Below are 20,752 nucleotides of genomic sequence, written 5' to 3'. Positions count from 1 at the left end.
ATATCCGGAAAATCACATTACTATTTTTATATTATTTATAGTAATTTATAGTTCTAGCAAGCTATGAAGAAAAAGCCTAGTAACTGGCATTATTATTCTTTGTAAAATAAGTTACATATTTATAGAATCCTGATATATCAGTTAATTTCCTGTTGTTCAGATAAGACTATGTGTTTATTATTCAAAATCAAAAATACATATATAAAGTGAGGCTCTGAAAGTTAAAGTCCTTTCATATCAGTCCTACGCTAAGAAATAACTGTGATTTCATATCTTTACTAGGTACAGGTGAAATACAAATTTTTCATAAGAATAAAATTTATTACCAGATATAAAACCTGAAAAGAATTTTATCACTCATATATTAATTCCATAGAACACTAATATATTTTGATACAATATTTTCAACTACCTAAAAGTGTGATCACATAACATGCAGGTTAGAGGGAAAAGGAGAAACCCCACACAAGTTTCAGAGGACATTTGCTAAACTTAACATTTCTAAGTTTCTTCTAACTATTTAAGACCACAATAATGAATACAAAATCTAAAAAAAAAAAAAAAAAAAAATAATGAATACAAAATCTAGTTTGTATCATTTATTCTAGCGATAAGACTGCATAGAATAGTAATATTTTTATAAAAATATTTTATATATAAATCGCTAGATGTAAAGAACACCATTATTGATTAATACATTAGCAATCAGCTTAACGAACAAAGGAAAAGAAAATTTCTTAGCGAACTTAATGAAACAACGGAAACACAAGCTACCTTGGGAACTTGGAAGTCTCCCTGAGAGCTTCTGCTCCTCGCTTTGCCCCCCTGTGTCGTCTCACTGTCCTCCAACAGCTTCCGTAGTTCTAGTAGCTTCTTTTCCTTTTCCACAGCGTTCTTCTCTGCAATTTCTACCTGTTCTTTTTCTAAAATCAAACTAGTCTGCATTTCAACCACCTGGCTTTCTAATTCTGAGATTCTTAAGGTTAACGCTGCTACAGTTGATTCCATCTCATTTTCTGCTGGTGGATTTAAAATCTGTCCATTTGTCCTTTCGGGCTCTGAAGAACTCACATGTTTACGTTGACAGAGTTCTGCATATTCCTTAACTGCTTCAAGTTGGGCCTGACTCACAACCGCGGCAGCCACTTTCTCCTCAAGTACAGCGCACAGGTCTGCGATCTTCCTCTTCAGCACTTCTGTTTCAGCCTGGCCTTGCTCTCGCATGTCCTGTATTTGTTTATAACACTGGGTAAGTTCTAAGTTCTTTGCACTCACAGTGCTCTCAAGTTGTAGCACCTTTGTTTCCAAACTGTTTATGGAAACTCGGCTGTTTTCTTCAAAACATCTGAGGTAAGTTTGAGTTTCTAGGGCTTGAGGAGCACCCTCAGGAAGGACTACTGCTGGCTCAGGCTTCTTTCTGCTCAGATCACCCACAGCCACGTTTACACTTTTCTCTGGTATACTCTGGGTTTCTTCCATATTTTCCTGTTCTCTCTTTAAGCTGCATAATTCTTGGGTTAGCTGGTTCATTTTAAAATTGGTTTCTCTAAGAACATTTTTTGTAAAGGCCATTTCTTCATTAGTGGCTTCTACCTGCTTTTCCAAAGCCAGTTTTTCAGCTATTACCACATCCAACTCGTGCTTTAAACTATCTGCTTCTTCTGGAAGAGAATGAGCATGCACTGGGGTCTTCTGTTCAGTGTTTGCCAATTCCTGCTGAAGTTTTCCAATCACCTCGTTAAGCTGCTCAATTTCTTCTTCTCTATTTTTCTTCAAATGCTCTTGATCACTCATCAAATATTCTATTTGTGTTTCAAGATCCCTTATCAGTTCATTTTTTTCTTCAATAACCTATTAGTGGAGAAAAGTAACATACACAATAAATATGTATTTATATTTTTGAGAATTCTATTTTATTTTAGGGCAAGATCTTCAAATGTTTATCACACAAAATAAAATATTTCTTGGATATACTACATTAATTTTAATATAGACTAACAGTCCATCATATCAAAGAATCACCTAATTTAGACCATTCAGAAAGTTCTGTCAAAGTGATCTACACATTTAGTAGCTGATTTCCTATAAGTAAAATAATATCAAAATATTCTAACTGAAAGAATGAAGTATAAAAATAGAAAGTCTATAGCAGATGGCACCAAATTTTCACTATCTTATTTTCTTCATAATAAAACAGAATGTTTAATAGGTTTCATTAGAATGATATAATGAACTCTAAATGACCAGGGATTCCTGTAAAACATGAAAAATCCCTGATAATATTAGAAGGGATAAAAATATATACAGATTGTTAAATTAAAGTTAATGGTAAAGAGAATTAAAATTTGCTTTTTGCATTCAAAGAGAAACTGAGAAAAAAACCCCATCATTTTGCCCATTAAAATTCTCCCTTAAATTAACTTCATGTAACAATCTATTTTAGTGTACCTTGTTATCTGTTGTAATTTTAAGTTGATGCTGAAGTTTTGTAATTTGCTCATTCAATCGGTCAATTTCTGCCTCTTTTTCCTGCATAATTTGAGCAAATTTCCCAAATAGCACATGTTGGTCCTGGGTAGAGACAGCATCAGATTCCTTTATAGCAAATCCCAGTTTATCCATTTCATCCTGGGGACAAAACCATTTTAGTTGGAAAGATCATTATATGTGATTTTTAAACTTTCTTTAAATTAACTCTTATAAAGATAATGCCCAAATTAAAAAGAGTGAGAGATCCTGGCCAGTAGCTAGAGCATCAGTGGCTCAATTGGTTTGAGCCTTGGCCCTGGGCACTGAGGATAGTTTGGTTGGTTCAAGCATGTCAGCTTCACGTGCTAAAAATAGCTCAGTACTCAAGCACTGGCCCCAGACAGGGTTGCTGGGTGGATCCCGGTTGAGGTGCATGTGTGAGTCTGTCTCACTATCTCCTGTCACTTAAAAAAGAAATCAGAGACATCATAGTTATTGTAAATCAATAATTCTTAAAATATTATTGATTTTAAATAAAGGTATGGATTTTTTTCATTTATAATGAAGTTAATTATAATCCATCTTTAGCTAATGTTCCTCTGTTAAGTGCTACTTAACAGGTGCATTTAGCAAATGCTTAATATTAACATTTGCACAAGACAAAGACTATAAATTATTTACAGGCAAAGTTTTTCTTATCTAATTACCTTAAATAATTTGTTTTCCTGTTCGAGTTCTTGCAGTCGGGTAGTCGATTCCTTTTTCTGTATTTCTAATTGCATGTGTAGTTGCTGAACTTCTTCATTCTTATTTTCCAGTTCTTCTCTAAACTGTTCTAACTGTTCTTCTAAGTTTGCAATCTTAGGAACCAAAATTATCAAAAGGAAAGAGAAGAAACTGTTTACACATATGTTTGTCAAGAAAGAAGAATGAAGAACGCTGTATTAGCTCTAGAAGGTGTGTATGCTGAAGACACGTGCGCTATAAGGAAAAGGAAAGGGGCTCCTCCGAGTCAGGTGAAACTGTGTTTCCTCCACCTTCTCAAACTTGACACCCTGAAACTATCCTCCCAAAGCAAACCTCAGAGGATACTTCCTATCTAAAATATCCTCTGAGAAAGCAGAAAAGGATTGTGGGAGAAGGAAAAGTCTATATCTAAACTCTTACTGTATGTTAAATTTAATTTTTATCAAAAGGTTGAAGAAAGCTAAAGAATTAAATCTGTTATTTCACCACCAGGTGAGAATAGCTCAATTAATTCATATTAATACCCAACGAATTATCTGGCTACCATGTACCTGGTTTAAGCAGAAGGAAGCAAGAGGCGGAGGTCTGAAACACAGAAAGCTAAAAAATAAGTTAGTTATTAATATCATTTTAGGAGAAAATTAGAGACCAACTATATATAGGACAATGGACTTTTAGCTCACTTCTGAGGATAGATGATCATTAATGATAAAGCAATTGTTCTTTGATGGTAATATAGAGACTGAAGCTAATGATGAGTATTAGCAGCTCCTTATTGTTATATTTAAAAAACTGGATTTGACTGAGGACAAGAACAGTCATTTAGGTCATTGCTTTGTAGCAACTTATAAATATTTTATATTTAATAAGAGATGAAGTCACAGTAATGGTGGCATGAGAGATACTCCCGATCTCTCCCTTTGAAATTTCAACAAATTGAACAAACTATAAGGCAGCAAAGGAACCCCAGCTGGGCTCGCAGGCACAACTGAAAGATCTGCACACTGAATAGACTAACGGTGGGACGGGGTGAAAGGGGGGGGGGGCGGAAGATAAAACACAATCCCGGTGGGCTTTGGAGGGGAGAGGGAAAAAACCTGGAGTGACTGGGTTATTTTTTTCTGCTGAATTATGGGAAGGAGGAAGGCTCAGGCTGTTTGTCTTTTCTCTGAGGGGTATAGAGAGGGCAACCTGGAGTGACTGGGTCTCTTTCTGCCAGGAGCAGCAATGAAATGGAGGGGCTGGGGGGAGATAAACCAAAGCAGCCAGAGCGCAGGGTCATGGCCACGCTCTGCCTGCAGCCCGCACTCCGCAGAGACAGAGAAGGCTGAAGGGAGGTCCCCCAGCCTCCCAGATGCTGCCGCCTTCAGCTTACTGTAAGGAGAGGGACAGAGACAAGCCCCCTAGCTAGCTCTCCAGAGACACTCTCTCCCCTGAAGAACAGAGGTACTCCGTGTCTGGTCCCCGAGTCTGTTGAGACGGGCAGGGGCACCTGGAGACCTAAGATTGCCATTGATACAGCCATCAAGTCGAAGCTGTAGAGCCCTTGCAACACGCCCCACCCACCAACGCATATGCAGCCCCACATACATCGCTGTGACAGCAACATCTCAGCAGAGGAAAGCCCAGGAACTTCCCAGAGCTAAAACTTGTAATACAGTGGCACCTACTGGAAGAAACCTCTCAAAACTGAAATTTATTTTTCCTTTTTTTCCTCTTTTGAATTTCATTTTCTTTAATTTTTATATATTTTATTCTTATTTTTTAGAGTGTTTTGTCTTTTATTTTGTTTGTTTTCTATCTTTTTATGTGGTTTTTCTTCTTGCATATAATTTTTAAATTTTTTATATATTTTTAAATTTTTTAGTTAGGGTTCTTAACAATACCACTCTCAAATGCCATTAAGGAAGAAAAAATTGAATACCACAGCTACACAGGACAGAGACATAGTTCAGAAAGAAAATGAAAAATCTTCAGAAAAAATCTCAATCACATGGAAACCTTGGAGTTAAGTGATAGGGAATTCAAAATTAAAGTTCTGAAAATACTCAAGGAGATGCAAGAAGACACCAATAGGCAACATAATGAGCTGAGAAAACAAATTAATGAACCAAACAAATACCTCCCCAAGGAGATTGAAACTTTAAAAACAGAGATGAAGAACTCAATACATGAATTGAAGACTGAGGTAGCAAGCTAACCTAATAGAATAAGCCAGATAGAGGGAAAAATCAGTGACATTGAAGACAGGCAACTAGAGAAACTACAGAGAGAAAAGCTTGAGAGAGACTCACAAATTTTAAAAAACTGAGAGAGCTCTACAAGAATTGTCTGACTCCACCAGAAAGGAATATAAGGATAACGGGTATATCAGAAAAAGAAGAGAGGGAGAAGGGAATGGAGAGCCTGTTCAAACAAATAATTGATGAGAATTTCCCAAGCCTATGGAAAGAGTCTTGAATCCAAGAAGCAAACAGAATGCAGTGTTACCTCAACCCCAACAGACCTACTCTAAGGCACATTGTAATAAAATTGCCTGAAACCGATAACAAAGAAAGAACCTCAAGGCAGCATGAAGAACATAACATATAAAGGAAAGCCCATTAGGTTATCACCAGACTTCTCAGCAGAACCTCTACAAGCCAGAAGAGAGCGGACCCAAACAGTCAAAGTACAGAAAGAGAGGCCAAGAATACTACATCCATCAAAGTTATCCTACAAATGTGAAGGAGAAATAAAAACTTTTACAGACAGACAGAAGCTGAGGAATTAATCATCAGAAAACCCCCACTGCAGGAAATACTCAAGGGGGTTATTCAACCAGAGACAAAAAACAAATAAAATCTACTAAAAAAAGCTCCAACAAGGTCACAATAAAAACAAAGATAATTTGTGACAACAATAACATAAAAGGAGAGAAGATAAAGATCTGCAGTAGCAAAAGAGGATGGAGTGCAGGAGAACTCATAAGACTAAGGACTCTTGTACATATGAACATTTTTCTCTTAATAACCTAATGGTAACTACCCATGAAAAAACCATTACTGAGCCCTGGCCAGTTGTCTCAGTGGTAGAGCATCGGCCTGGTGTGCGGAAGTCCCGGGTTCGATTCCCGGCCAGGGCACACAGGAGAAGTGCCCATCTGCTTCTCCACCCCTCTCCCTCTCCATCCTCTCTGTCTCTCTCTTCCCCTCCCGCAGCCAAGGCTCCACTGGAGCAAAGTTGGCCCGGGCGCTAAGGATGGCTCTGTGGCCTCTGCCTCAGGAACTAGAATGGCTCTGATTGCAATGGAGCAACACCCCAGATGGGCAGAGCATCGTCCCCTGGTGGGCGTGCCAGGTGGATCCCGGTCTGGCACATGTGGGAGTCTGTCCGACTGCCTCCCCGTTTCCAACTTCAGGGAAAAAAAAAAAAGCCATTACTGAAATACACAGCTTAAAAAAAAAGAAACAGGAGAAAAAAGTATGGAATATCACCATACAAAAACAACTGACAGAAACAAAAAAGAGAAGCAGCAAAAAAGACACAGAGCTACCACAAAACAAAACATAAAATGGCAGTAAGAGCCTGACCAGGCGGTGGCACAGTGGATAGAGCATCAGACTGGGATGCGGAGGACCCAGGTTCGAGACCCCAAGGTCGCCAGCTTGAGAACGGGCTCATCTGGTTTGAGCAAAGCTCACCAGCTTGGACCCAAGGTCTCTAGCTCGAGCAAGGGGTTACTTGGTCTACTGAAGGCCCACGGTCAAGGCACATATGAGAAAGCAATCAATGAACAACTAAAATGTCACAATGAGAAACTGATGATTGATGCTTCTCATCTCTCTCCATTCCTGTCTGTCTGTCCCTATCTATCCCTCTCTCTGACTCTCTCTGTCTCTGTAAAAAAAAAAAAAAAAAAAAAAAAATGGCAGTAAGAAATCCTCAAGTGTCAATAATTACCCTAAATGTAAATGGACTAAACTCACCAATAAAGGGGCACAGAGTAGCAGATTGGATCAAAAAGCAAAACCAGCCAGCCATATACTGCCTTCAAGAGATACATCTAAGCTGCAAGGACAATTGTAGATTCAAAATGAAAGGTTGGAAAATGATCCTCCCAACAAATAATATACAAAGGAAAGCAGGTGGGTGTAGCCATACTCGTATTGGACAACGCTGGCTTCAAGACAACAAAGGTAACCAGAGACAAAGATGGTCATTTCATAATGATAAAGAGGACACTGTATCAAGAAGACATAACACTTCTTAATATATATGCACCGAACCAGGGAGCACCAAAATATATAAGACATCTACAAGTTGATCTATAAATAGAAACAGAGAAAAACAAAATCACACTTGGAGATTTTAACACATCATTGACAGCCTTAGATCATCCAAACAGAAAATCAAAGAAATATCAGCCTTGCCTGACCAGGCAGTGTTGCAGTGACTAGAATGTTGGCCTGTGATGCAGAGGACCCAGGTTCAAAATCCGAGGTTGCAGGCTTGAGTGCAGGCTCACCAGTTTGAGTGCAGGGTCGCTGGCTTGATCATGGGATCATAGACATGACCCCATGGTCGCTGGCTTGATCATGGGATCATAGACATGACCCCATGGTCGCTGGCTTGAGCCCAAAGGTCACAGGCTTGAAGCCCAAGGTCAATGGCTTGAGCAAGGGGTCACTTGCTCTGCTGTAGCCCCCTGATCAAGGCACATATGAGAAAGCAATCAATGAACTAACTAAGGTGCTGCAATAAAGAACTGATGCTTCTCGGCCCTGGCCGGTTGGCTCAGTGGTAGAGCATCAGCCTGGCGTGCAGGAGTCCCGGGTTCGATTCCCGGCCAGGGCACACAGGGGAAGCACCCATCTGCTTCTCCACCCCTCCCCCCTCCTTCCTCTCTGTCTCTCTCTTCCCCTCCCGCAGCCAAGGATCCACTGGAGCAAAGATGGCCCGGGCACTGAGGATGGCGCTATGGCCTCTGCCTCAGGCGCTAGAATGGCTCTGGTTGCAACAGAGCAACGCCCCAGATGGGCAGAGCATCGCCCCCTGGTGGGCATGCCGGGTGGATCCCGGTCGGGCGCATGTGGGAGTCTGCCTGACTGCCTCCCAGTTTCCAATTTCAGAAAAATACAAAAACAAAAAAAAACAAAAAACAAAACAAAACTGATGCTTCTCACCTCTCTCCCTTCTTGTCTGTCTCTGTCCCTCTCTCTGTCCCTGTCACACACGAAAAAAAGTTTGAACAAGAGAGATCTCAAGTAAACAACCTAACATCACACCTTGAGGAACTAGAAAAAGAACAAAGGCAACCCAAAGTCAACAGAAGAAAGGAAATTGTAAAAATTAGAGCAGCACTAAATGAAATAGAAAACAAAAATCTATAGAAAAAATTAATACAACAAAGAGCTGTTTCTTTGAAAAGATCAATAAATTCAACCAACTACTTGCTAGACTCACTAAGAAAAAATAGGGAGGACTCATATAAACAAATCTGAAATGAAAGAGAAATTACTACAGATATCATAGATATACAAAGGATCATAGTAGAATATTATAAAAGATTATATGCCACCATATTCAACAACCTGGAAGAAATGGATAAATTCCTAGAACTATACAATCTTCCTAGATTGAGTCACGAAGAAGTAGAAAACCTAAATATACCTATAGCAAGGAGGAGATAGAAAAACTATTAAAAACCTCCCAGAAAACAAAAGTCCAGATGGCTATACTAGTGAATTCTACTAAACATTCAAAGATGATTTGGTACCTATCCTTCTCAAAGTCTTCCAAAAAACAGAAGCAGCAGCAATACTCCCCAACTATTTTATGAGGCCAATGTAACCCTCATCCCAAAATCTGGCAAGAACACAAAAAAATAAAACTACAGATCAATAGCTGTAATGAATACAGATGCAAAAATCCTAAACAAAATACTAGCAAATCAAATACAACAACACATTAAAAAAATAATACACCATGATCAAGTGGGATTCATTCCAGGAGCACAAGGATGGTTCAGCACAGGAATACTGATCAGTGTAATATAGCACATCAACAAAAAGAAAAATCATATGATTATATTAATAGATACAGAAAAGGCATTTGATAAGATACAACAACCCTTTCTGTTTAAAATAATAAAACTGGAATAGAAGGAAAGTACCTCAACATAATAGAGGCCATATAAGACAAACCATCAACTAGTATCACACTAACTAGTGAAAAATGAAGGGCTTTCCTCTAAAATCAGGAACAAGACAAGGCTGCCCACTCTCTCTATTCTTATTCAACATAGTTCTAGAAGTTTTAGCCAGAGCAATCAGGCAAGAGAAAGAAATAAAAGGCATCAATATCAGGAAAAAAGTAAAGATATCACTTTTTGCAGATGACATGATCCTATACATAGAAAAACCCAAAGATTCCACCAAAAAACTATTAGAAACAATAAACCAATACAGTAAAGTCGTAGGACACAATATCAATATACAAAAGTCTATTGCTTTTCTATATGCCAATTATAAAATTCAGAAAATGAACCAAAAAAAATACCTTCTACAACTGCAACAAAAAAATAAAATACATAGGAATAAACTTAACCAAGGATGTGAAAGACCTATATACTGAAAACTACAAAACATTATTGAAAGAAATTGAAAAAGATATAATGAAATGGAAAAAATATTCCATGTTCATTAATTGGAAGAATCAACAAAGTTAAAATGGTCATACTACCCAAAGCAATATACACATTTAATGCAATCCTCATCAAAATCTCAATGTCATTTTTTAAAGAAACAGAACAAAAATTACCAGGTTTGGCCCTGGCCGGTTGGCTCAGCGGTAGAGTGTCGGCCCAGCGTACAGGAGTCCCGGGTTCGATTCCCGGCCAGGGCACACAGGAGAAGCGCCCATCTGCTTCTCTAACCCCTCTCCTTCCTCTGTTTCTTTCTTCCCCTCCCGCAGCGAGGCTCCATTGGAGCAAAGATGGCCCAGGCGCTGAGGATGGCTCTGTGGCCTCTGCCTCAGGCAGGCACTAGAATGGCTCTGGATGCAACAGAGCGACGCCCCGGAGGGGCAGAGCATCGCCCCCTGGTGGGCAGAGCGTCGCCCCTGGTGGGCGTGCCGGGTGGATCCCGGTCGGGCACATGTGGGAGTCTGTCTGACTGTCTCTCCCCGTTTCCAGCTTCAGAAAAATAAAAAAATTAAAAAAATAAAAAAATAAAAAATGGGGAGAGGACCTGAACAGACACTATTCCCAAGAGGACATACAAATGGTCAACAAATATATGAAAAGATGCTCATCTTTACTAGCTATTTGGGAAATGCAAATCAAAACTACAATGAGATACCACCTCACACCTGTTAGATTGGCTATTATCAACAAGACAGGTAGTAACAAGTGCTAAGAGGCTGTGGAGAAAAAGGAACCCTCACTGAGTGCTGGTGGCAATGCAATTAGTACAACCATTATGGAAGAAAGTAAGGTGGTTCTTCAAAAAATTAAGAATAGAATTACCTATGACCCAGCAAGCCCTCTAACTGGGTATCTACCCCCAAAACTTGCAAACATTGGTACATAAAACACATTCACCCCATGTCCATTGCAACATATTCACAGTGGCCAGACAGGGAAACAACCAAAGTGTCCCTCGATAGAGGACTGGATAAAAGATGCGGTACATATACACAATGGAATAATACTCAGCTGTAAGAAATGATAACATAGTGACATTTACGACAACATGGATAGACCTTGAGAACATTATACTGACTGAAATAAGTAAATCAGAAAAAGCTAAGGACTGTATGATTTCACACATCGGTGGGATATAAAAAAGAGACTCATGGATATAGATAAAAGTGAAGTGGGGAGGGGGAAATGGGAGGAAGGGTGTAACGAAGAACAAATATTTATAAGGTGACAGAAAATGATCAGAGTTTGGGTGATGGGAATACAACATAATCAACAGTTCAAATGCTATAGAAATGTTTACCTGAAACCTATGTACTCTTATATTTATCAATGTCACCCTGTTAAAATTAATCTTCTAAATAAAATAATAAATAAATATTTAATGAATAGATTTGCAAATGTGTATTTACCAGATAATTGAACTGCTGCATCAAAAACAACCTAAGATGCAGGAACAGCATTTAGTGGCAGCTGGCTCAGAGCGCAGTCTATAAATCATTTATCACCTTTATAACGTGAAAGGGGCATATACTGATGACACATGCAGACACATAATTTGAATCGTATCTTACCACTGGCGGAGACCTTCAAAACTGTTTAGCTTAATACTTTCTTAACAGAAACAGTATTGAAAAATATTAATAATAGCCATCATTTATAGACAATTTATTGTCAGGTACTCCATAAGCTGCTTTATTTGAATTATTATTATTATTATTATTATTTTTTTTTTTTTTTCATTTTTCTGAAGCTGGAAACGGGGAGAGACAGTCAGACAGACTCCCGCATGCGCCCGACCGGGATCCACCCGGCACGCCCACCATGGGGCGACGCTCTGCCCACCAGGGGGCGATGCTCTGCCCATCCTGGGCGTCGCCATATTGCGACCAGAGCCACTCTAGCGCCTGGGGCAGAGGCCACAGAGCCATCCCCAGCGCCCGGGCCATCTTTGCTCCAATGGAGCCTTGGCTGCGGGAGGGGAAGAGAGAGACAGAGAGGAAAGTGCGGCGGAGGGGTGGAGAAGCAAATGGGCGCTTCTCCTGTGTGCCCTGGCCGGTGAATTATTATTTTTTAAAATCCTGTAACAACATTATGAGATCTTTGCTAAGGTCATCCCCATTTTAGAGGTTAGGAAGACAGAAGAGTGTCTAGTCCTGAGGTCACAAGGCTAGTATACTCTGCAGCTTTACTGCTGCTGTTTTTTTTCAAGAGGGAGAAAGCTCTTTTCATTTCAGTCCTGATAAGGCTTTTTGTTTGTATCCTTCATCATAGGACTTCGGTTCTCCAGGCAGACTGTTCTATAGTGTAGCTATAATTTTGATGTTGTCACCAGAGGAGGGGGAGCACAGCGTTTACCTACTATACTATCTTGACTGGCTGGAGCCTTCCATTCTTAATTATATTTATTCTGCTACTATTAATTAATGTCTAAGACATATTTAAATTATTTTCTGTAACAGTGGTATTAAACTCAGAAGACACACCTTAAATACACTTAGGAGTGGTGTAGACATAATTATCAGATTAGTTTGTTGAAAACTGTGATGATTATATCATCTTCAAGATTATCTAATATAGTAGTATTTATGCCTATCTCTCTCTTCTACAATTATTTTTGATGACAAGGTATTACTTCAACACACAGATATTTAAGTTCAAAATTGTTGCCCTACCACACATGGTATTTATTTTCTTTTTGATACAATAGATTAAGGCAAATACTTATTCTGTGATCTAAAGCTTTGCTCTTTAAAGTATGGTACCGGGAAGAGCAGAACTGGCATCACCTGGGAACATGTTAGATGCACAGTTTCTCAAGCCCTACTCCAGACCCACTGCATCAGAATTTTTACTCCAAGATCCTGAGGGGATTCATATGCACATTCAAGTTTAAGAAGTACTGGTCTAGCCTGACCTGTGGTGGCGCAGTGGATCAAGCGTCAACCTGGAACGCTGAGGTCACCAGTTTGAAACCCTGGGCTTGCCGGGTCAAGGAGCATATGGGAGTTGATGCTTCCTGTTCCTCCCCCCTTCTCTCTCTCTTTCTCTCTGTCTCTCTCTTTTCTAAAATGAATAAATATATTTTTTTTAAAAGTACTGGTCTAAAGCATTAATATTCCTGTTATAAATAGCTGAACTTGAGGTATCACTAGAGAGACTTCAATTCCTAAAAATAACACTGTAGGGTCATTCTTTCCTTTCATTCAGCCAGTTTCAGTCCCAGGTTATCTTATTACTGAGTCTATAAGAACCCCAAAACAGCAGGGGTCGCCACGTGGTAAGAGCTCAATAAATGCTGAGTGACAGTCTTTAATACTCATACCAACAGGGCAAAACACCCTCCAATACTTTCGCTGTACAGCATTACACAGCTCCAGAATCAGAGACATAACTTGGAGGAATTTTTGCTCGACCACTTACTATACGACCACAAGCTAGTTCCTTAACCTCTGAAGACTCAGTTTACTCATCTATAAAATAGAGATGACAATAGAGCCTATACTCAGGGACAGCGTAAGGATTAATAACATAGGACATTTAAAACACTTAGCACTTTCTAGCAAAGACCTAAACAAAGTTAACTATTTTATTATTATTATTATTATAGTTATTATTATTGCCACCTGTAAGGTAGATTTCATGAGCTCTAGACAGTTAAAACCTACTGGTTTAACTTAAGTAAATTTCTTTTTCTTAAGAAATTCTTCCTTCTATTTCTCTTTACATTCTACCTTTCTCTTAACTTCCTGAAAATCTTATCTCTTAAAATTTTCTTCTTTTTCTATTCATTCTGCTTTCTAAACATTTTAATAACTTAAAAAAGTTTTACACAAGTTTAGGCTATGATCGTAGCCTAAAGGTATCTCAGGTATAATGACACATAGACATCTTACGTTTATATGCCATCAGATATCTGAAAACATTTGCCTAGTGCAAGAGAGACTGCTTAAGTGGTTTTTATTAAAGGATGTATGTTTTAATTTTACGTTCCTGTCTTTCAGCCTCCAGTTACAGGCTGAGTGGGTTCTGATACCTCACTGTTATTAAAAACTAGTAGATGAGGGCCGGCTGTCAGGTTACCTCTTTACTCTTCTAACATGTCTGGCTCGGTTTGATCTGTAAAAACTGGAAATTGGCTAAGATCTCTTGCAGTTCTAAACAATTATGATTCTAAGTAAAAAGTAGACAGTCATTGGGTACTTGCTTCTAGAAATTAAGGTATTAGTAATGTTATATAAAATTCAAATGATGAGGCCCTGGCCGGTTGGTTCAGCGGTAGAGCGTTGGCCTGGCGTGCGGGGGACCCGGGTTCGATTCCTGGCCAGGGCACATAGAAGAAGCGCCCATTTGCTTCTCCACCCCCCCCCTTCCTCTCTGTCTCTCTCTTCCCCTCCCGCAGCCAAGGCTCCATTGGAGCAAAGATGGCCCGGGCGCTGGGGATGGCTCCTTGGCCTCTGCCCCAGGTGCTAGAGTGGCTCTGGTCGGGCGGAGCATCGCCCCCTGGTGGGCAGAGCATCGCCCCTGGTGGGCGTGCCAGGTGGATCCCGGTCGGGCGCATGCGGGAGTCTGTCTGACTGTCTCTCCCCGTTTCCAGCTTCAGAAAAATACAAAAAAAAAAAAAAAAAAGAAAGAGAATTAAAAAAAAAATTCAAATGATGATAGAAATATAAAATTAGTAAACTTAAATTAACTATCCATAATTAACTATCACTACTTGGGTGAACAGTTTTGAAGGTCCATCCTTTTATGGGACAATTTAATTATTTAGTGTGAAATATATCTTTAAATGTTAATTTTTTTTCAAAACATAAAGAAGTGGTTACATATACACAAGTGTTCCCCACCTCTTGCACAAAAACCAAAAAAGAAAATAAACAACAACCTTTTATATAAACATTAGTATTATGTGTTAATGAGAAAATAATCCTGTTCATAGAAATGATTATCTTAATCTGTCATTTATATTTTTTCTTCTTTAAACTACACATTCTGCGTTGTAGTTTTAGCTGATGTCTAAATCATTCTTTCTTTTCTTTTTCTCTCCCTATTTTTTTTTATTCCAGAGAGAGGCAATTCAAATAAGTAATTTAGTGGAAGAAATAAACTATGAATTTAATTTATACCTTCATTAATTGTACAATTAAACAGAATACTGACTGTCGAGTTATAGCTAATGGAACGCTGCACCAGGGTAATTAGTCCTCATTCTGTTTTCCATTGTGAACATAATTTTTGGTGGTCTCATCCTACCCAATTATGTTTTGTTTGGCTTTATCAGAGCTTAAATTATTCTTGTACCACCAAGATGTCATCCCCCAGTACAGCTGATGTGTTACTCCCGTGTCACGGAAGGTCATGAAAGGACGCGCGTGTGTCGTCGTTGGGGACGGCGGATGCTGGGCCGTTCTGGTATCTCTGACCCACGGTTTCTCTTCGGGAGGAAGAGCGGAGGCCAGCAGGGCCGGTCACTGGCGACAGTACGCAGGTTCTGCCCGGGCCTGCCACGCGCAGCAGGCAGTTCAACAGTGTGCTTCCCGCTTATGTTTTCATCCCAAATTATCACCCTACACGGTCATTGGGAGTTGGCATAAGCCTCCAGCTCCAATGTGGAGGACGGACAGGTAGGAAGAACGTGTCAATGACAATGTGCTATCTCTCCATGGAAATGAAATGTCCCTAAATCATTCTTATATTTTTCAAAGTACTTATTAACATTTATATACTGTTTAAGTTCAATTAATATTTGTTAAAATATATTAAATGTCCTGAGAAAATTATGGGGAGATAAAAATGTAATTTAAAAATTTTTAAACATTTTAAATGATATGATATAGCTAGACAATATATATTGAGTACATTTTAGGAAAACTAACAGTAGACAAAGGTTTAAATGTTATAATTTAATTAGGACTTGGAAATTTCTACTATTTTACAAGTGGGTTTTTTAGGGGAAGAGGGAAAGTAGAAAACAAAACTTTATATAATTATTATTAATCTTTTAAGAATATGTTTAGTATATTGTAAAATAGCACTATAATCTCCCAGGGCAATACAATATAAAGAAAAAAAGCCCCACAGCAAAGGAACAATAACTCAAAGCTCAAAGTCAAGTGAGCAGAAGAGACACTGCGTTCTGTCCTAACATGACTGTCTTTCTACTGTCCTCTTCCTCAATGCACATCTACCAAAGCAGCCTCCCTTTTGTCTTCAAAACCTCTTGCTGTATCAAGGCCTTTACATCGCTGTCCCCTCCACCTGGCGCACTTCCTCACACCAGCAAATGTTTACCGTCTTCAAGGTTAACACAGGCAAGGAGCTAAGAAACAGTCTAAATTTGGCTTTAGACCATCAACTCCACTCTGTTCAAATATTTTCAAGAATTTAAAATAATTCAAACCACATTTGTCATTAAAAAGAAACTCTTTACCTCTTTCTCCTTTCTGTCTATGGCGTCTCTCTCAGCCTGCAATTGTACTTCTAGGGACAATTCCGCTTTCGCTTCTACAGCTCCGAACTGTTTGCGGTCCTCTACCTTTAAATATATAAGAATTTCCTCAAAATTTCAGATATTAAATCTTGATTATTCTCCTTAATTGGAGAAATAGTATTGCTATTTAGAAATTCATAGAAATAGAATTGCTATGTAGAAGTAGATAATCTACATTAGTGAATAATCAAAAAGTTACAGATATTGAATGTATTTTACACAAATTCAAACTGGAATGTTTGATACTCTTAAAATTCATTCATCAGATAAAATGAAGTATATCCTCTCACCTGCCACCCTCCCAAGCTTCCTTAGCCTGCTCTTCTGTTTTCATTCATTATTACTTTTTTCAGTATAATGGGAATAGATTTCATTATCTAGGTTAAAGCATCAACCTAAATTGATGTCCACATTCATTTTCACTTGGCTATTATTTTAGAATCACAACCTTATTGATTGTGGAAAAGGTAATGAATCCTTCTGGTTTAATTAATATTTGTTTCTCAGAACTAAGGCATGCAAGCAACATTTGGAAACAAGAATAAACAGAAATGGTTATAATGTCAATGAAGACATAAAGATATATATGTCATTATGCAGTAATAGAAAAAAGTCAGTAGCAATTGTTTCAAGAACTGTGTTCATGTAACTAAGAGTAAACTGCATTAAAACACTTGATAAAAATTAACCCAAAGACAATGTCACACCTTGTGGAAAGTGTCTGTACTAATGAGTAAGGCCTGCTCCAGCTCTCGGACTCTGAACTCCAGTTTCTCAATTTCTTCATTCCGTTCCTGTATATCTCTCTGAAGCTGCTCTTTTGAGAGCAAAAGCTCACTGCACTTGTCTGTTTTTTCTTTCAGGTGATTTGTTAACTGTTCAACCTGGAAATATATAATAAACAAGAACTGTAAATTTAAAAAATTTCAGCAAGTTAATAATATATCTATCCTCATTTCAGAAAGTATGGGGTTTTTTTTTTGTTGTTTTTTTTAAAAATAAGAATAGCAACTACTGCCTCCAACTATGGGAACATTTTCTGAGTTGACAGAACTAAGCCCTAGCAGAGAAATAACATTGCTTTGAACTACATTTTAAAAAGGTGCTTTCTCTTAAGACTAGACTTTCTCTTGTTAGAAAGAAAAAAATTTTTTGTATTTTTCTGAAGTGAGAAGCAGGGAGGCAGAGAGACAGACTCCGCAGGTGCCTGACTGTGATACACCTAGCATGCCCACTAGGGGGCGATGCTCTGCCCATCTAGGGCATTGCCCAGTTGCAACCAGAGCCATTCTAGCACCCGAGACAGAGGCCATGAAGCCATCCTCAGCACCTGGGCCAACTTTGGTCCAATGGAACCTTGGCTGTGGGAGGAGAAGAGAGAGAGAGGAAGGAGAAGGGGAATGGTGGAGAAGCAGATGGGCGCTTCTCGTCTGTGCCCTGACTGGGAATTGAACCTGGAACATCCACACACTGGGCCGATGCTCTACCACTAAGCCAATTGACCAGGGCGGGAAAAAATTAGTTTTTAAATAATGTTGAATTATAAGCTCTAGTGGCATAATCACATTAAAATCTAATAAAGATGACAAGTTTACATAGTACCAACTTAGAATCTTATATGAGATAAGATTACCTAAATAAAAATCTTTCATGGATTCTATTTTCTTTCCACAATGGTTAGAATGAATGCGTAATAATGCAATGGTTTTAAATACCACAGGGATGAGAGGGGCTGGGGGGCATTAATACAATCACTTGGAAAGCTTTTTCGGCCTACACATTCCAGCAGCCCAGCAGATATGAGAATGTGGGGTGGTGAGGGGGATCTGTGCACCCTGAAAGTTCCCTATGTGATCCTGACACACAGGTCCATTCAAGTAAATGGTTCTATGATGGAAGGCCACGGGAAGGTTTAGTAATAGTTTATGGTATTAGTTCTAGTTAAGTGAAGAGAGAAAGCTTATTACTAAAATTAAAAATGTAATACTAAGAAAATACTACCCTATTTCAGTGAACTACTTTGAGAAAATTATTTAAAAATGATACTAACCATCAAAACATTAAAAGAAATACAAGCTTATCTATAATTAATTATAGGTTCAAGAATGACAGTAATAATGCCACTGTCTAAGATTTGGAGTAGACTAAGATTTGGAGTTAAGTCAAAGGAAAAGACAACAAAGCAGGAAAAACAAAATGGCATTTTCTACTATTACAGTTAGATTTTTGATCTTGAGAAAATCAGAAGCCTGGGAATCAGATCTAGCAAGGTAAGGAGAGAACTGATGAACTCAGTGTTCTTGGAGAAAATCTAATACACACATACATCATTGTTTGTTTCTTGAAGTTTCATTAAGTATGTCACAATTCTCAGATATAAAAAAGCAAATAATAGGAAATGATGACGTATTCTAGAGCTAACTATTCTTTTGAGTTTCAAAAAACAGAGCTGTTTTTTAAAAGCTGAAAATATGTTTGTTAGAAATAAGGTCAATAACTACACACTCCGTAGGGATTGATAACTTTTCTTCCACTGTTCTAGTAGATAAGGCTGTTCTGTATCAGATTACTTCTATTCAGTGAAAATGTAGATAACATTTTACTTGAGTTTATAGCCATTTTATACTCCTTTGGAATACTTTTAAGAGAAATAAAATCCACTAAACTGCACAGAAATGATATACTATCAATTTTTTTAAATAAAAATTATTTTCAGAAATAATATTTAAGTGTTCATTATGTACCAGGCCAATACTTCTATGAGATGAGTTCTTTTACAATCTCTGTTTCAGAAACAAGTAAACAAGTTTTAGAAAGCGACTTTAGCCATTTTCAGACACCAAGTGAAGGGCAGAGTCATGACAAACTGGGATGGTCTCACCTCAGGCACAATCTCTCTATAACTATCTTTACAATTTACACAATCCATCTTCCCTCATTCATGTAGCATTCATTTGGTACGTATGGAGTTCTAGCTATGTTTTTATATGAGGAAATAATGGACAGTTGTAAAAAATAGGAGCAAGAGAGAATAAGGCGGCTACCAAAATTATCTAAGCAAAAAAATGACAACAGCTAGGATTCAGGAAGATGAACAAAAGGGAAAGAATAGGAAAATGTAGTGAAACCTCACTCACTAACAGATTAGATGTAGGGGTTGAAAAAGAGTGGAGTCAAGAATGAATTCTGGGTCTTAACAAGGAGGAAGGTAGAGATGGTAGGAAAATTACTGAAATGAAGGAACATGCTCTATCTTTCTTGGTGGGAGCCAGGCAGGCAACAAGAGAACATGCTAGATTCTCAGCATCTAAGCTGAAGAGCACAGTGGGCAGCTGAATATTCAAGCCTGGGGCTTGGCTGAGATGTTAGGACTAGTGGTAGAAATGCGGTGTCATTTATACAGAACTGCCTGGGAAGAGACTATAAATAGGGAAGGAAAGGGGGCCCACTACTAAGTCTTAGGGTTCTCTAGCTTTTATTTTCGGTCATAAAACAAAGAGAAAGAAACCAATGAAGTAGGTGTGTCACAAAGCCATGAGAAGGAAGTGTTTCAGGAAGAAGGCTGTACTGAATGCCTCTGTCTAGCGCAACAAAGACAAAGAAGTGACTTCTGGACCTAGTCATGAGGCTGTGGGTACCTTCACAGAACAGCTTCAACAGAGTTGAGGAAAAACCCCACCGGGACAGAGGGGTTAGGAACTTCACTGGAGTGGACGGAGAAGAGAAATGGAGATGGGGAAGTCAAGAGTGAAAGAACACAGACAAGCCTTGATTGGTTTTGTTGGGCATGGGGAATAGAGAAATGAGTAGGGAAGTTTGTTTAATTGGGCAGTACTATAAGATAAATGTAAGGAGGAATGATTGCAAATGTCAAATACAAACAATTTTTAGGGTTTTAAGAACTTCCTACCCTGCCTGCTTGGCTCAGTGGTAGAATGTTGGCCAGGTGTGTGAAAGTCCCAGGTTCGATTTTCGGCCAGGGCACACAGGAGAAGCACCCCTCCCCCTCTCTTTTCTCTCTATCTCTCTCTCCCCCTCCCACAGCCAAGGCTCCATTGGGGCAAAGTTGGCCCGTGCGCTGAGGATGGCTCCATGGCCTCCGCCTCAGGTGCTAAAATGGCTCTGGTTGCAACGAGCAAAGCCCCAGATGGGTAGAGCATCGCCCCCTAGTGGGCTTGCCAGGTGGATCCCGGTCAGGTACATGCTCAAGTCTGTATCTCTGCCTCCCCACTTCTCACTTCAGAAAAAAACAAAAACAAAAAAACTTCCTCATGTCAAAGAAATATTTAATTTTCTGATTTTGAAGATTTACATACAACAGAATTCCTTTTAAGTTTTTCACAATATGCATCTTGTTTTACAGA

General features: G+C 38.9%; 1 protein-coding gene across 9 annotated transcripts in view; it reads right to left on the bottom strand.

Annotated features, from left to right (window-relative positions):
• AKAP9 (A-kinase anchoring protein 9) overlaps positions 1-20,752 on the bottom strand; it is a 155,928-nt gene that overhangs the window by 34,229 nt on the left and 100,947 nt on the right. For all 9 annotated transcript variants that reach the window (XM_066354352.1, XM_066354361.1, XM_066354354.1 and 6 more), the window contains 5 exons: positions 17,096-17,272; positions 16,329-16,433; positions 3,177-3,329; positions 2,449-2,628; positions 775-1,851 (listed from right to left, as the gene is read on the bottom strand). In XM_066354352.1, the coding sequence (XP_066210449.1) occupies positions 775-1,851; positions 2,449-2,628; positions 3,177-3,329; positions 16,329-16,433; positions 17,096-17,272 (1,692 nt within the window). The remainder of the gene's footprint in view (positions 1-774; positions 1,852-2,448; positions 2,629-3,176; positions 3,330-16,328; positions 16,434-17,095; positions 17,273-20,752) is intronic.

The sequence above is a fragment of the Saccopteryx leptura genome, chromosome 12 (assembly GCF_036850995.1).
Source record: "Saccopteryx leptura isolate mSacLep1 chromosome 12, mSacLep1_pri_phased_curated, whole genome shotgun sequence".
NCBI classification, from domain to species: domain Eukaryota; kingdom Metazoa; phylum Chordata; class Mammalia; order Chiroptera; family Emballonuridae; genus Saccopteryx; species Saccopteryx leptura.
This window is presented reverse-complemented; position numbering and strand designations above follow the sequence as displayed.